The sequence below is a fragment of the Perognathus longimembris genome, chromosome 7 (assembly GCF_023159225.1).
Source record: "Perognathus longimembris pacificus isolate PPM17 chromosome 7, ASM2315922v1, whole genome shotgun sequence".
Lineage (NCBI taxonomy): Eukaryota > Metazoa > Chordata > Mammalia > Rodentia > Heteromyidae > Perognathus > Perognathus longimembris.
Window position 1 is genome coordinate 5,918,998 of NC_063167.1, and position 15,218 is coordinate 5,934,215.

At 48.8% G+C, this 15,218-nt stretch overlaps 1 protein-coding gene across 1 annotated transcript in view; it reads right to left on the reverse strand.

The window, feature by feature from the left end:
- The window catches only part of Ctnnbip1 (catenin beta interacting protein 1), a 57,818-nt gene that overhangs the window by 10,162 nt on the left and 32,438 nt on the right, over positions 1-15,218 (reverse strand). The window contains exons 3-4 of the mRNA XM_048350199.1: positions 9,344-9,465; positions 8,613-8,703 (exon numbers count right to left, since the gene is read on the reverse strand). Coding sequence (XP_048206156.1) covers positions 8,613-8,703; positions 9,344-9,439 — 187 coding nt within the window. The 5' untranslated portion in view covers positions 9,440-9,465. The remainder of the gene's footprint in view (positions 1-8,612; positions 8,704-9,343; positions 9,466-15,218) is intronic.

Genomic DNA, 15,218 nt, shown 5'->3' on the forward strand with positions numbered 1-15,218 from the left:
AGATTTTCTTCCAGGAAGGTAAGATTTGTGTGGAGGTCTAGGAGACAGTGGGGGCATCAGATGACCCGAGGAGGGCGATAGAGGACTCACAGAGTGAAAGAACAGTCTGGAAAACAGCATGGGAGAATTCCAGAGAAAGTTCAGGCCACCACCTCCACCCACAGGGCACTGCAAAGTTCAAGCAGGGTAATGAACAGAGCCCCGTCACCCAGGAAGTACAGAGCAAGGGGTCTGCTTCCCAGAAGCCCTGGTTCCTACTGGCTTTTCCATGCCACAGCCACAAGGTTCCTGAGACCAAGGGCCCTATTTTGGGCTCTCTGCAAGTGTACTAAGCAGCCTTGGCTTCCACAGAGGAAAGCCAGGGACACCAAGACAGTCTAGAGGCCACAGTGGGAAGGTTTTCCCTGGAAGTCCCTTAGGGAGCATGTGATCAGATGAAGGTTTTGACAGACCTGGGGAGCCAGTGTGCCAGCCTGCGGCTCCCAGGGGCAAGGACAGGGACACAGGCAGACCAGAAAAGAGGTCCCCAGGCAGAAAAACAACCAGAAGCTTCCTTGTCAAAGTGAGCCATGTCTAGGAGAGTACCTTATAGCTCTGGGACAAAGGGCAAGGGTTCATCCATGGCACCACACACACAGTCTGGGGGCACTGGGCATGATGACATACACCTGTAAATCCCAGCACTGGGGATGCAGGAAAATGGTGAGTCCAATGCCAACCTGGCTACACAGTTTGAAGCCAGCTTGAGCAACATAGCAAGACTGTTTCAGAAACAAAAAGAAAATGATTCTGTAGGCAACTGGCTGGCTATAGGGTGGCCTTTGCAGCTTATCACCAGGGGCCTGATCCCAGAACAAAAGGGCAGCAGAAAGTGGTGAGCGCCAGTGGCTCATTCCTGTAATCTTGGCTACTCAGGAGACTAAGACCTGGTGGACTGAGGTTTGAGGACAGCTTGGGCCAAGAAGTGAGAGACTCCATTTCTAATTAACCAGTAAAATGCAGGGCTGGAGGTATGACTCAAATGGTGGAGCAAGAGCTGCGAGCAAGCAGCCCAGCCAAGCAAGTACAAGGCCTTGAGTTCAAGCCCTGGAACCAACAAAACAATGCCTAGAATAGGGGGGAGGAAGTGTTCTCCAACTTGTTTTGCCTTCTCTGTGATACCATGTAACTAAGCCACACCTGTATACCCCCTCCTCACATGATACACTACGCTGCTTAAAAATGCATAGTGGAGGGCAAGAGTGCTCGCCTTGTATACATGAAGCCCTGGGTTTGATTCCCCAGCACCACATATATAGAAAACGGCCAGAAGTAGTGCTGTGGCCGAAGTGGTAGAGTGCTAGCCTTGAACAAAAAGAAGCCAGGGACAGTGCTCAGGCCCTGAGTCCAAGGCCAAGGACTGACAAAAAAAGAAGAAGAAGAAGAAAAAAAGAGAAAATGCACAGTGGATAGGGCTGGGAATGTGGCTTAGCAGTAGAGTGCTTGCCTAGCACGCATGAAGCCCTGGGTTCAATTCCCCAGCATCACATATATAGAAAAGGCCAGAAGTGGCACTGTGGTGCAGGTAGAGTGCTAGCCTTGAACAAAAAGAAGCCAGGGACAGTACTCAGGTTCAAGCCCCATGACTAGCATTAAAAAAAAAAAAAAGTCCTGTAAGCCATTCCTGAATCTATCTTGAAATAATGAGGATTTATGTACAACAGTGGCAGGTGTAGGTTTGGACCGCACACTGACTAGCTTTATGGCTATGTGTTTCAGATTCTTTGGGCCAATTTTCCTGACAGTGGGGCCCAAGGCAGCACTTCACAGAGCTATGGTGAAAACCTACCAGGATAACTTTCATATGTTACTAGGCAAGAAACCTGGCTCAAGAGAAACGTGATGAATGCTTCCACTATTGTGATGAATAGAGACGAGAAGCAAGGATGCGACAGGAAGGGACTGACCAGTAAATTATGGCACAGTCAGTTGGCTGCATATTATGCCATCACTAAAATGTTTTTGAATTGTCTAGGAGCACAGTAAAGTTGTCCTAAATAAGAAATAGAAGTTAAAATGAATCCTGTACAGTTGTAATTTTGTGACACAAATGCAAGCATTATTTTAAAAGGGGTCTGGGCTACAGGTATATATTTGAAAATTGAAGAAAAAGTAATAAATAACAGCTATAGGTAGACAGTAGGATTTAATCTGTTATACTTTTTAATGGTTTCTCCCTCTCCCCTGTTTTCTGCAATGACCATGCATCACTTCATAGCCAGGAGAGACAATCAATACATACTCAGGAGGAACAGCACCGATGGGAAAGTGGTGGGCTCGGCACTCTGCAGCCTGCTTTTCAAAGCTGCGGCTCCCCCCTGCTGCAGCTTGTCCTTCTCAGAAAGGCAGCCTTCCCAGACAAGTATTGATTTCCTTTGGTTCAAAGCTAAGTCCTGCCTGGCTGTCAAGTCTGCTTGGTCACAGTGGGGACCAGGAGGTAGTGCTCAGAGCACTCCCTGCTTTTCTAGACCACCAGCTCTTATCCACTGTTGCATCCATGCATGCCTGGTGCCTAGTGGAGCCCACCCAGCCCCACTGATAAAAGAGTAGAAAGAAGCCACATCCCAAGCTCAATGGAGAAACAGAGACAGCATGGGAGTTAACAGACAAGGTATACAGGAGGGCCCGGTCAAAGTTGCGAGAGGTGCGGGGAGGGGGTCTAGGGCTGGACTCCTAGAAGCTGAGGGAAACACAGCAGGAAGGAGTTGACATACACATGAGACAAAGGAGGAGGAAGGGAAGGGGACAAGGAGGACAGGATGGGGAAGAAAAGGGGTGTCACAGTGGTCTCAGCTCAGCAGAGGCCAGGTAGACCAAGAAGTGGGAGGGCTCACTATGCAGTACTAGGGGCTCACCTACTAGAATCATTCCTGAAGTACAGGCCTATGCCCTAGGTATATCCAATACCTACTTGTACCCAGCAGACATGGCCAGGCTGTTGCTCAAATACAAACTCCTCTAGCCTTGGTATGTGTATATGTGTGTACACACACCTAAACAATGCTGAGTACTGTCCCATAGGTGGATCTGCCCTGATTCTCTGCCTAGAGGGGCCCAAGGGGAAATACAAAACCTTTATCAGCTCTGGGAAGCTTAGAGCAGAACCCTGCCATCTGTTGAAGGACAGCACCACCTAGTGGACAGGAGGTGCTCCTGCTAGGCCCCCTTTATCACATCAGCCTGCTCCAGGCCACAAGGGGCTGATAAAAGCTTGCTTGGTCCCTTTCCCCAGCCTATGTGATGGAGGTACCAATCCAAGCTTTGCTACCTGAGCATAGCCTGTGCCTCTGACAGCAGAAATTGGTCTGTAATGGAGAGGTGGCAGGTTAGAATTCTGGTAGATAACTGTCAACACATTGTCTAATATCGACATTACATTTAAAGCCCTAGGCGAATTTTCTTGGGCTTGGCCATGTGGCTACTGTATATGTTCTTGATACATTGTATATTGTATATATGTCTACCTGACCTAGAGAAGGGAAAGTAAAACAGGGCGTAAGATATCACTAGAAATGTACACACTGCCCTACTATGTAACTGTACCCTTTTTGCACAACACCTTGTCAAAAAAATTTGTGTTCAATTAATAAATAAATTAAATTAAAAAAAAGAAAAAGCTGGGAAAAAAAAAGAATTCTGGTAGAGAATCATTTAGCTTCAAGTCATAGACCTAAATATAAGCTCCGACCTTAGATCAGCAACTCCAGGAGGGACTAAACTGAATTTGTAGTTGTGTTTGTTTGTAGTATCTTCATCACACAAAATAACAGAAAATAGGGGATATGGCCTAGTGGCAAGAGTGCTCGCCTCGTATACATGAAGCCCAGGGTTCAATTCCCCAGCACCACATATACAGAAAATGGCCAGAAGTGGCGCTGTGGCTCAAGTGGCAGAGTGCTAGCCTTGAGCAAAAAGAAGCCAGGGACAGTGCTCAGACCCTGAGTCCAAGCCCCCAGGACTGGCCAAAAAAAAAACCAAAAAACAGAAAATAGGTAAAGCTTTTCTAGGCACAGACACTCCCCCTCCTCCCCCAATTCACAGATCTGGGGATTCTCAGGGCCTCCTGCAAATCATAGTTAAACATTTTGTGCTAGGAAGCAGCTCATAGGGTACAGAGACCCTCTCCAGACCCTTCCCCAGATGCTGTGATGCAGGAACCCAATGCCCCAGAGAGAGAAGTATCTAAGGACACTATTTACCTATGAGGACCCAGATTCCCACACACATACATGTATGGCCATGACCACCTACCTACAGCTGTTCCTAGCTGCCCAGCAGTTTCAGGGCTAGGTCAATAGTGAGGTAAGATCACTGTGACCTTAAACAATCCAGCAGAGCGCTCTCTCTCTCTCTCACTCTCTCTCTCTCTCTTTGTCTGTTGTGGGGCTTGAACTCTGGGCCTGGGAGCTGTTCCTGAGCTCTTCAGCACTTGAACCACAGCACAACTTCCAGTTTTCTGGTGGTTATTGGAGATAAGAGTCTCACGGACTTTCCTGCCTGGCCTGGCTTTGAATTGCTATCCTTAGATCTCAGCCCCCTGAGTAGTTAAGTTACAGGCGTGAGCCATCAGCACCTGGGCAAAAGGTTAGTTTTTAAAACTTTGAGACTTGGAAAGTGAGAGAACCTATACAGTCCTAACTCCTTGCTAAATTTTCTCTGAGGCTGAAGATGTAGCTTAGTGGTAGCGAAGCTCAGCACACACAAGGCACAAAAATTTTTCTTGGCTGGGCATTGGTGTTTCACACCTGTAGTCTCAGCTACTCAAGAATAAAGATCAGAGTTGGGGATATGGCCTAGTGGTAGAGTGTTTGCCTCATATACATGAAGCCCTGGGTTTGATTCCTCTGTACCACATATATAGAAAAAAGCCAGAAGTGGCGCTTTGGCTCAAGTGGTAGAGTGCTAGCCTTGAGCAAAAAGAAGCCAGGGACAGTGCTCAGGCCCTGAGTTCAAGGCCTAGGACTGGCAAAAAAAAAAAGAGTAAAGATTGGGACAATAGAGACTCAAAGCTAGCCTGGGCAAAAAATTAGTCAGACTCCATCTCAATCAATTATCAATAAGTGTGCCTCCCACTTACGATCCCAGCTATTCAGGAGGTAGAGGTTAGAAAGATGACTATCAGAGGCAGGTCCCAGGGCAAAAACTCCAAACAGGCTGGGAATGTGGCCTAGTGGCAAGAGTGCTTGCCTCGTATACATGAAGCCCTGGGTTCGATTCCCCAGCACCACATATATACAGAAAACGGCCAGAAGTGGCGCTGTGGCTCAAGAAGGGTGCTAGCCTTGAGCAAGAAGAAGCCAGGGACAGTGCTCAGGCCCTTAGTGCCAGCCCCAGGACTGGCAAAAACAAAACAAAAAACTCCAAACACTACCTGGCCTTAAAAAATATTATTAAGGAGTTGTAAAAGGGGCTACAATTCTGTAAGTCATTATCTGAACTTCTTTGTGTTTTTTTTTGTCTCAGCAAGGCAAAGTTTATTTCCAGGCAGAAGAGTGTGTCATTGGCAAGCACCCCTACTTGGACTTGTTTTTGTGGGTCGTGGGGCTTGAACTCGGGGTGTAGGCACTGTCCCTGAGTTCTGCTCAAGGCTAGTGCCCTACCACTTTGAGCCATACAGCACCATGTTTGGTTTTCTGGTGGCTAAATGGAGGTAAGAGTCTTACAGACTCTCCTGCTCAGACTGCCTTTGAACTATGGACCTCAGATCTCAGCCTCCTGAGTAGCTAGGCTTACAGATGTGAGCCATCAGTGCCTGGCTTTTTTTTTTTTTAATAGTCCCACCCAGACTTTTAATAAAAGCAAAAAATCTGGGGATGTGACTCAAGTGGTAGAGCACTTGCCTATCTTGCCTAACAAGCATGAGGCTTTGAGTTCAAACCCCAGTACAACCAAAAGACCAAAAACTTTTCGTTCTATTAACCATCTGGTATGTATTCCATCAGCTTTTCTTTCTTTATTCTCTCTTCCTTCTTCCCTCCCTCTTTCCTTCCCTCCCTGTCTCTTTTCTCCACTCCCTCCCCACCTCTCCTATGTGGAGTCTGAACTCAGTGCCAATGTTTACTAACTAGGTAACTAGGTGCTCTACCACTGAAGGCCATTCCCTAACCTCTTTTTTTTTTTCCTTTAGGTATTTTTCAAATAGGCTTTCTTGCATGACCCAACTCCACCTCCTGTTTAGATAGGATTACAGATGTGAACCACCATACCTAGCTTGGGTTTTGTTTTGTTTTGTTTTGCCAGTTCTGGGGCTTGGACTCAGGGCCTGAGCACTGTCCCTGGCTTCTTTTTGCTCTAGGCTAGCACTCTACCTCTTCAGCCACAGTGCCACTTCTGGCCTTTTCTATACATGTGGTGCTGAGGAATCGAACCCAGGGCTTCATGTATAGGAGCCAAGCACTCCTGCCACTAGGCCATGTTCCCAGCCCCCACAGCTTGGTTTTTTGAGAAAGGGTCTCAATTTTTTTCACTCAAGCTGGCCTCAAAATACACTTCTCCCATCTTTGCTTGTTACATGGCTCGGATTACAGGAGTGAATCACCATTCCTGGCTCTCTATCAGCTGTTCTTTTTTGACAGGACTGGGGCTTGAACTCAGGACCTGCACTTGCTAGGCAGGCACTCTACCACTTGAGCCACACCCCCAGCCCTGTTGGTCTTCACTATTTTTCACAGAGGGCCTTACATGTATGTGATCTGCCTGGTTATACCTCTTACTTAGCTAGGATGACAGACTACAACCACCCATCAACTGACTGAGATGGGTGGTCTCACATTTTTTCCTAGATTGACTTTGAACCACAATCTTCTGCTCTCTGCATCCTGAGTAGCTAGGATTATAGGCATGAGCCACTAGTACCCAGCTCCTGGAACTTCTTGTTAATTTGTGAATAGGGGCTTGCATTTTGCCTGGGCTAGCCTGGACAATGACGCTCCTCTTTAAGCTTTCTGTGAAGCTTTTCCTGGCTTTTCATTTTTTCCGAGATAGAGATTCCCCTCCCCCACAATCCAGCCTTGAACTGTGATACCCCTGATCTCAGCTTCTCAAGTAGCCAGGATTGCAGATATAAGATGCCAAATCTAGTCAGCTTCTCGTTTCTATACAAACATATGAGAGAGTGTACATAGCAGGGCATGTAGTGTGTTGTCTATGCTGACATGCAGTCCTACTACTTAGTTTGATTTTCTCCATTAAGAGCATCCCATTAGGGGCATTCTTACCACATCAGCTCCAACAGGTTAGTTAGGGCCCCATGACCACCAGGGAAGGAAGGTGAGTCCCTAGAGACTTAGGCTTAGGTTTTCAGGCAGATTTTAAGAGAGGGCTCAAGAGAGGACCCATGCTGGAAACCCCGACCAGCCCTGGAGGAGAAAGTGCCTGGCCCCAGAGACCCTGAGAGGGTGGATCTGGCTGCACACAGCTCGGCTGTACTGTTGTTTAGCACATGGCACGCCCAAGTAGGCATGTCTGGGCAGGCTGTGCATGGTGCGCATCGCCCCAGGCTGCCATGTGAGCTACCGGAGCAGCCTGGAAGGTTTCTGCTGAGCTGGGCACACAGGATGGGTCACACCCAGCATCAGTGCTTGGGAACCAGCCTCTGTGCCAGCCAGGTAGAACACAAAACATCCAGGATAACCAGGGCGGCAGCCGGGTATGCCAGATCCTCTGTCCTCCCCAGCAGCATGGCAGCATGGCAAATGGAGTCGTCAGCACCCTGCTCTAGGAGCCGATCCTGTCTGAACAGGCCGTGGATGTTCATTATTATGACCAATAATCTCAACAAAGCATAAAGCAGGAAAGAACTATGTGGAGATGCATGTCAGAATGTGGGGCACAGTTTGGGATAAGCTTTCTAGAGAGAAAGCCTCATAAGTGACTGAGGAACACAGAGCTGCTGGCTAGCCTCATCTGGGATGATGAGGACAGGCCATGAAGAGCTGCTCTGGAGCAGACTTGCAACCTGGTTCCCCAGTGACTGGCTGCACAATCAAGGGCAAAGACAGACTGCTTCCAAACGACTTCCTTGCTGCTAACTGCAAGCAATTCAATAGTCACTACCTACAGTAAAATGAAATGATGGGTATCAATTGCTTGACACAGTGCCTGTCATGCAAGACACACTCAAATGATACTTATGACCATGACTGACAGAACTCTCTTGGGCACACAGACATCTAGGCCCTCTGGGGTAGCCCTTCTGGCCACAGCAAGGGCCATACCAGTCACAGCTTGGCCTGTGCCCAGGTGACAGGGCAGTTTCACTGTTCCTGAACAAGGTTCTAGGTGGAAGGAGTTGGGCTGGAGGTTAAGGAAATGTAGCAACTACACCCTCTGAGGCTACAAGGCTCCCAGACAACTCCATTTCCTGCCTCCTCCAGGCCTACAAAGGATCCATCTTCTGCCTTGTTGAGTCCTTGACTCCAATGCCTACAGAAGGAGATGGCACCAGGTAGGAGCCTCTGTTTGGGGATGGGAGAGGGCTGAGGCCCTTCCTTGTCTGCCCCAACCCCCTGCATCACCACCATCTAGCTTTCCACAGAACCACTGGGTTCTCTGGGCCATGGCCCCAAACTCACCCTGGTCGATAGAGTGCTGAGGCAGTTGACTGAGCTGGCTGCTGACCACCCCGGCGTAGGTGCGCAGGAACTCCTCCTCACTGGCCGTTAGCTGCGGGTTGAAAGCACTGTGATAAGGGGCAGTACACACCTGCTCCCTGAAAGGCCTGCCTGACCCCATTGAGTGCATTTCCTTTTGCTCTGTGGGCTTCTATTCCGGAGAGCTGGCCCCTTCAGTTCCAGAGTGAGTATTCTCTCCTCCCTAAAAACCTGATCCCTGGGGCCCACAGGCCTTGCCACTTGCATAGTATCTGGGATCAGTGTCCAGTCTTGGCACTGGGCCAGTGGGAAGATATGGGCCCAGCTCAGGGAGCTGATGGTCAATTGGAAATCCCAAATCCCTCCTCTTTTCTAAAGATGGCCATACCTGCTTGTCTGCTGTTCTCCTCAGTGCCCCACCTATGCTCCCTGGGAGAAAACTCTATCAGGGGTTGGTAGAAGGGAAGAAAGGAAGATCAAGGCCCTCAGATCCTCACCCTCCTGGGCCCAAAGGTCATGGGGGTGGTGCCTCCGAATTGGACAGGCTATGCTCTGTTCCTGGGGGAGCTGAAGTGGACACAGCACTAAGCCACAGGCTCCCAACTCCTCCCTAGCCCACAGCGTAGCCGCCCCATAGGTGGCTGCAGCACCCCTTCCAATTCAGAGTGGCAGGTACCCTCCCTGGGAGCCCGTCTACCACCACACACACTCACGTTTGACCCCATCTTCCTCAGCATGAGCAGCACGCGGACCTTCTGCTGAATGTACATCTCCTCCGGACTCTTCCCGGGTGCTCCCTCGCGGTTCATCCCCCCTGGCCCAGCGCTGGGGACTCCTGCAGAGGGCGGGGCAGCACCAAGGAGAAAGGTGGTCAGAGTGACACATACTCATATATCAACACCTGTAGGCAACACATACCTTTCCCAAGTAGCCCCTCTCCACCTGATGGCTCACTTCTGAGAGCGTGGAGGCGATGGTGAGCTGCCCAATCCCTCCCTTGCCCTATCCACTCCAACGAGCCAGTTTCACTAAGCATCTTATTCCAGAACAGGGGCTGGAGGGGGCTGGTGGGCAAGCCTGCCACTTCTGTGCATAAGGCTGTTAAGTTGGGGAGAGATCAGACCAGATTTCAGGCCAGCTCTACCTTCCAGCCACTCCACAGCAAGACTCCTACCAGAGCTGCGGGAAATGCGGAGTGCATGAAAACGAAAGGGTCCTGTTTTTAAAGCAAGCAACTGGCACATCTGCAGAAGTGGTATGATCTGAGGTGGCTGGCTTGGGCATTTGGCTGAGATCAGCGCCCAGCCCCCAAACCCAGAGACAGCTCCCTGTGCAGAAGCCCCTGCCGAGTTCAAGAGGCCAGCTCCTGGGCTGGGCTCCAAGAAGCCCTTCAAGGGGGAGAGGCAGCTCCAGGGTAGAGAGGCAGCGGTATGGACGGAGCTGGCTGCCCTGTGCTCACAAACCTACCCCACCTGTCAGAGGGCCACTCCTGCAGGCAGCTGTGAAGGCCAGCAGGGTGTCCAGGTGTCTCAGGCCTGACCTGCAGCTAGGGACTGGGAGAGAAGCCCAGAGCCTCCTCCAGGAGGAGCTGGAGGAGAGAGGCGAGTGTGGAGGGGCTTGGGTTACACACTTGTAACTCCTGGATGAGTCAGAAATAACTCAGCAGCTGGTGGGGGGGCGGGTGTGGAACCTCTCAGTCTTGGAGCCAAGGAGCTGTGCAGGGAACTAGGAACAGAGTTGACAGGCTAACGTGCCTCACTCCTGATGTAGGCCACGGTCGAGGGCTTGCAAGCCCTAGACCAGGGGTTCAACCAAGGCAGAATGACACTCTTCCACATGTGGGAATGCGCCAGAGCCTGGGCCTTGGCAGCAGCCTCCCTATTGGTAGTTGTCAATGCTCATTCCTCCAAAGCTAGTTCCTTCCTTGCCCTAAAAAAATGGGGCCAGGGAGGGCTACATCATGGATGTGCACATGATGCAGCCTGGGGCTCATTCCAGATCCTTCCTTCACACTTTTAAGTGCCCAGACTCCAGATGCTCTTCCCCTACAATCTGAAAGCAACAACTTGAAAAATTGGGGAAAGGGAGTAGCTGCCTCAAACACAGTCTTGGGGAACATGCCAACCTTCAGACAGCCCTCATTTCCCAAAAGGCTGAGCAGAAAAGCGTGTAGTTGCAGGATAGCACTTCTCCCGTCACCCCATCATCTTCAGCACCCATGTAACACTGCTGGTCTGAGGTGGGATCCCACACAAACGCATGGACCAGTGACCTGACCTCCTCCCTGATGGCCCTGGCCAACTCCTCATCACCTCAGTTTCCTCTCCTCCCCATTCTCCTAATTAGTAGCCAGAACCATCTAAAAAGACCAGAAGAGGGCTGGCTGGACACTGGTGGCTCATACCTGGAATCTTAGATATTAAGGAGGTTACAATCTGAAGATCTCAGTCCAAAGCCAGCACATGCAGAAAAGTCCTCCTCGAAACTCTTATCTCCAATTAACCAGCAGAAGGCTAGACTAGAGGTGTGGTTTGAGGAGTGGATAGAAAAAGCCCAGCAAGAACATGAGGCCCTGAGTTTAAGCTACCGAGTAAATATCAGAAGAGATGACATCACCATCCACCTAATCCTACCAGAAGATACACTTCACAGTCTTGCCCAGGACCCACGAGGCCCATCACACTATGCTCCTGCTCTAGTGCGCTTCTCCCCACTCCTCCTCGTGGGTGTCCCCACACAGGGACTAGCCTGAGCATGGAACTGGCTTCTGATCAAATTCCACTTGAGCTTTCCTCTCCAGAGAAGCTTCTGACCGCAAAACAGAGCTGGTTCCAGGCCCCACCCCAGTCTTTCCTGGTCTATAGGCCTGTCTCAGTGTCCTAGTTTTCTGAGTACCTGCTTATCATCTCTCTTGCTGTATTCATTTTGCTCCCCCCTGTCGTCCTGGAGCCTGGCAGCTTACTCAACACTGCCCCGTTAGCTGAATGAAACTGGGCAACAGCCTACAGTATCTAAGCTTCATCTTCTCTATGGGATCTATAATTTAGAACCAAATGTATTGTTGGGGGCAGCTTCTGCAGACAGCTTTGAAGGCTAGCAGCTGTGTCCTGATACCACGGGGCTGCAGCGAGGCACCAGAGACACTCAGAACCTCATACAGGAGGAGCTAGAAGAGACAGGTAGATAAGCCCCATCTCTCATAAACAAACCACTTTTCCAAAGATTTTGTGTGTGGGGGGGGGGAGGTTGTCAGGCTTGAACTCTGGGCCTGGGCACTGTCCCTGAGCTCTTCAGCTCAAAGCTAGTGCTCTACCACTTTGAGCCACAGCACCACTTCTGGTTTTGTGGTGGCTAATTCAAGACAAAGAGTTTCTCATGGACTTTCCTGCGATCCTCAGATCCTCAGATCTCAGCCTCCCGAGTAGCTAGGATTACAGGCGTGAGCCACGGCCACCCGGCTTTCCAAAGAACTACTACTTCCAACATACTTGGTTTCCCTGAGCTACTATATTCTCCAGAGGACATCAGGCATGCTCCTCCAAGCCTTCAAACTGGGAGTCAGGGATTCCAGGAGCAAAATTCTTCCAATTCTGTTCTGTGTCCCCAGGCTAGTTTACACCTGTGAAAGACACGAAGGGACGCAAGAGATTGGCCACTAGGTGTCACCCCACACAAGACGGCTTGTGTTGCAGGGTGTTCAGTATTACCCCACAGCTAGTATGGGAAAGGGGCTCTTTGCAGGAGCTGCCTTTATTCTAAACCAGTGCTACAAACCACACCCCAGTAAGTCCGGCCCCATTCACTCCAAGAGCCAGTCCTACCCAGGCAAGGAGTGGTCTAGTTTGTGCTGCCCTGTCCCCAGGATCTCTTTCCTGTTGCTGGAAGCACAGGAGGGGCTGAATAGAGGAATGTGTCTTCTAGCATGGACCATCTACATCATGGAATCATTTCACATGGGGCTCCCATCACAAAGCAATTCTACCCGCTCCACCGGGAATGCACTGTCATCTCCTCCCCTGGGCTGTGGCAGCCTTGTTCCCAGGATACCTCACGCTGATTTTGACGGTAAGTTGATGGCTGTCCAGCCAGACCTGACTGGGTCTTTGGAGCTGATCATTTCCACTTCAACATACTTCCCTGGCAGAGCTATTTGTTCTGTCTTCAGGAATCTCCTTACTTGACATTCCTACAAATTCTAGTTACCTAGCATTTTCAAGCTCTTGCTTTGAGCTGATTCTTCCTGCCTAGGGCTAGATCTGGGGCAGGACATGGCCAGAGGCACCTCTTTCCACCCTTCACACACCAACTTAAATGCTCTAGAAATGCCACAATGCATTGGCATGATACTGTCCTAATCTTCAGTAAAGGATCTCAACGTGATGAGAATTAATAATTGAAGAGAATAAATCGTAATCAACTCAAACAACACAGGTATCGCAGCCAGGGGTATACTACAAGCATATCACAGTATGTTTAGGTTTGTTGCCTAGCTAAGCAAATGTGCTATTAAATTTTCATCACAATTGTGACAAGTATCACATTAACTTCAAATTGAGAATTCTTACTTCTTCCTGTAGCAAAGAGAACTGGTCTCCATTAAATAAGGGATAAATTATATAAGCTCTGCAACTAATTTAGATGCTAATTATTCATCCAAATTTAAGAATAAAAAAAAATGATGCTTGACTATCCCAATCACCTAAAATAGAGCAACACCTTCCTTCCAAATCCTAAGAAAAATCCTCAATATTAGCTGATGCAGTCAAAGATGAGCCAAGGAAAGGAGAATGAAAAGAAACAGGCAACTGTCAATTATGCAAATAAATGGGGTAGGCAGAGATCTGTGTGTGATTGCATAGTGTATGATAGCGAACCACAAAAATCTTTGAAAATTGGGCCATGCCAGAAAATTACATCTGATAGGGTAGATATGAATAACAAGGTATTACACAATTCCTTCAGATTCAGAGATTCCCCAAACACATACATGAGTTCACAGGCTCCTCCCGCCACACACACACTTTGGTGATTCTGAGTTGAAGGAAGCTTGACTTTGAAAGGTTCACAGAGAGAACAACTATGGGATTCATAATCTGGGAGGTCCCTGCATGCTCTAGGAGATATCCTAGATGTCTGCACGTATGCCGCCCTTCCTCTACACAATCCTAATGTTGACTACCACATGACCTTCAGCTTCTGAGACACCGATCTCACATTAGAAGAATGAAGAAGTCAGACAGAAGGCACCCAGAGAACAAGACAAGTATATGACTTGCAGCCACTGGAGGCTGGGTGGTTTGGGCTGCCTTTTGGGTCTCCCATCTTGGAAATGCAACTGATTCTGGTAAGATTTTGGAAAGCAAGCTTCCCTTTGGACAGGCTCGAGTGGCTTTGAATACAATCACAGCCACCTGCATTTTTCCCCCAGTCCTGGGGCTTAAACTCAAGGCCTGGGCACTGTCTCTGGTTTCTTTTGCTCATGGCTAGCATTTTACCACTTGAGCCACGGGGCCACTTCCAGCTTTTTCTGTTTATGTGGTACTGAGGAGTCAAACCTAGGGCTTCATGCATGCTAGGCAAGCACTCTACCACTAAGCCATATTCCCAGCCCCCTGCACTTATTTTTTTATTTATAAATGTGGAGCTAATGCTGTTTGGACACCCACAATTATATAAAGTGGAGTATCTATTTATATACATAGGGGTCTTGCACCTGCTAAGAAAATATCATATAACCTCAGGCCAGGACAAACCACAGGATGAGTCCTTGAGGCACACAAGTCACTTCTGAATTCTGGGTCACAGCATTTCTCTTTTGTTTTGTCCATTTATAAATGTGCCATAAGAGCTGGGTGCTGGTTGTTCATGCCTATAATCCTAGCTACTCAGGAGGCTGAGATCTGAAGACTGTAGTTTGAAGCCAGCCTGAGCAGAAAAGCCTGTGAGATTCTTATCTCCAGTTAAGTACCAAAAAAAGCTGGAGGCAGAGCTGTGATTCAAGTGGCAGAATGCTAACCTTGAGCACAAAAGCTCAGAGACAGCACCCAGGCCCTGAGTTCAAGCCCCAGAATTGGCACACACACAAAAAATATGAGGGGCTAGGAATGTGGTTTAGTGGTAGAGTGTTTGTCTAGCATGCATGATGCATGAGGCCATAAGTTCAATTCCTTGGTACCACATAAACAAAAAAGATGGGCTGGGGATATGGCCTGAGTGCTTGCCTCATATACATGAAGCCCTGGGTTCAATTCCCCAGCACCACATAAACAGAAAAAGCCAAAAGTGGGGCTGTGGCTTAAGTGGTATAGTGCTAGCCTTAAGCAAAAGGAAGCCAAGGGACAGGGCTCAGGCCCTAAGTTCAAGCCCCAGGACTGGCAAAAAGAAACCAAAAAGAAACAAACAAATATATATATAGTGAGGACTGGAGGTACAGCTTAGCATTACAGCATTTGTCTAGCATAGGCAAGACCCTGGGTCCCATCCTTAGCACTACAAACAACAAGAACAATAAAATACATCACGCTAGACTTTAAATACACTTAAAAAATATACATTTTCACCAAGTTTATACCAGACAAAAATACATCA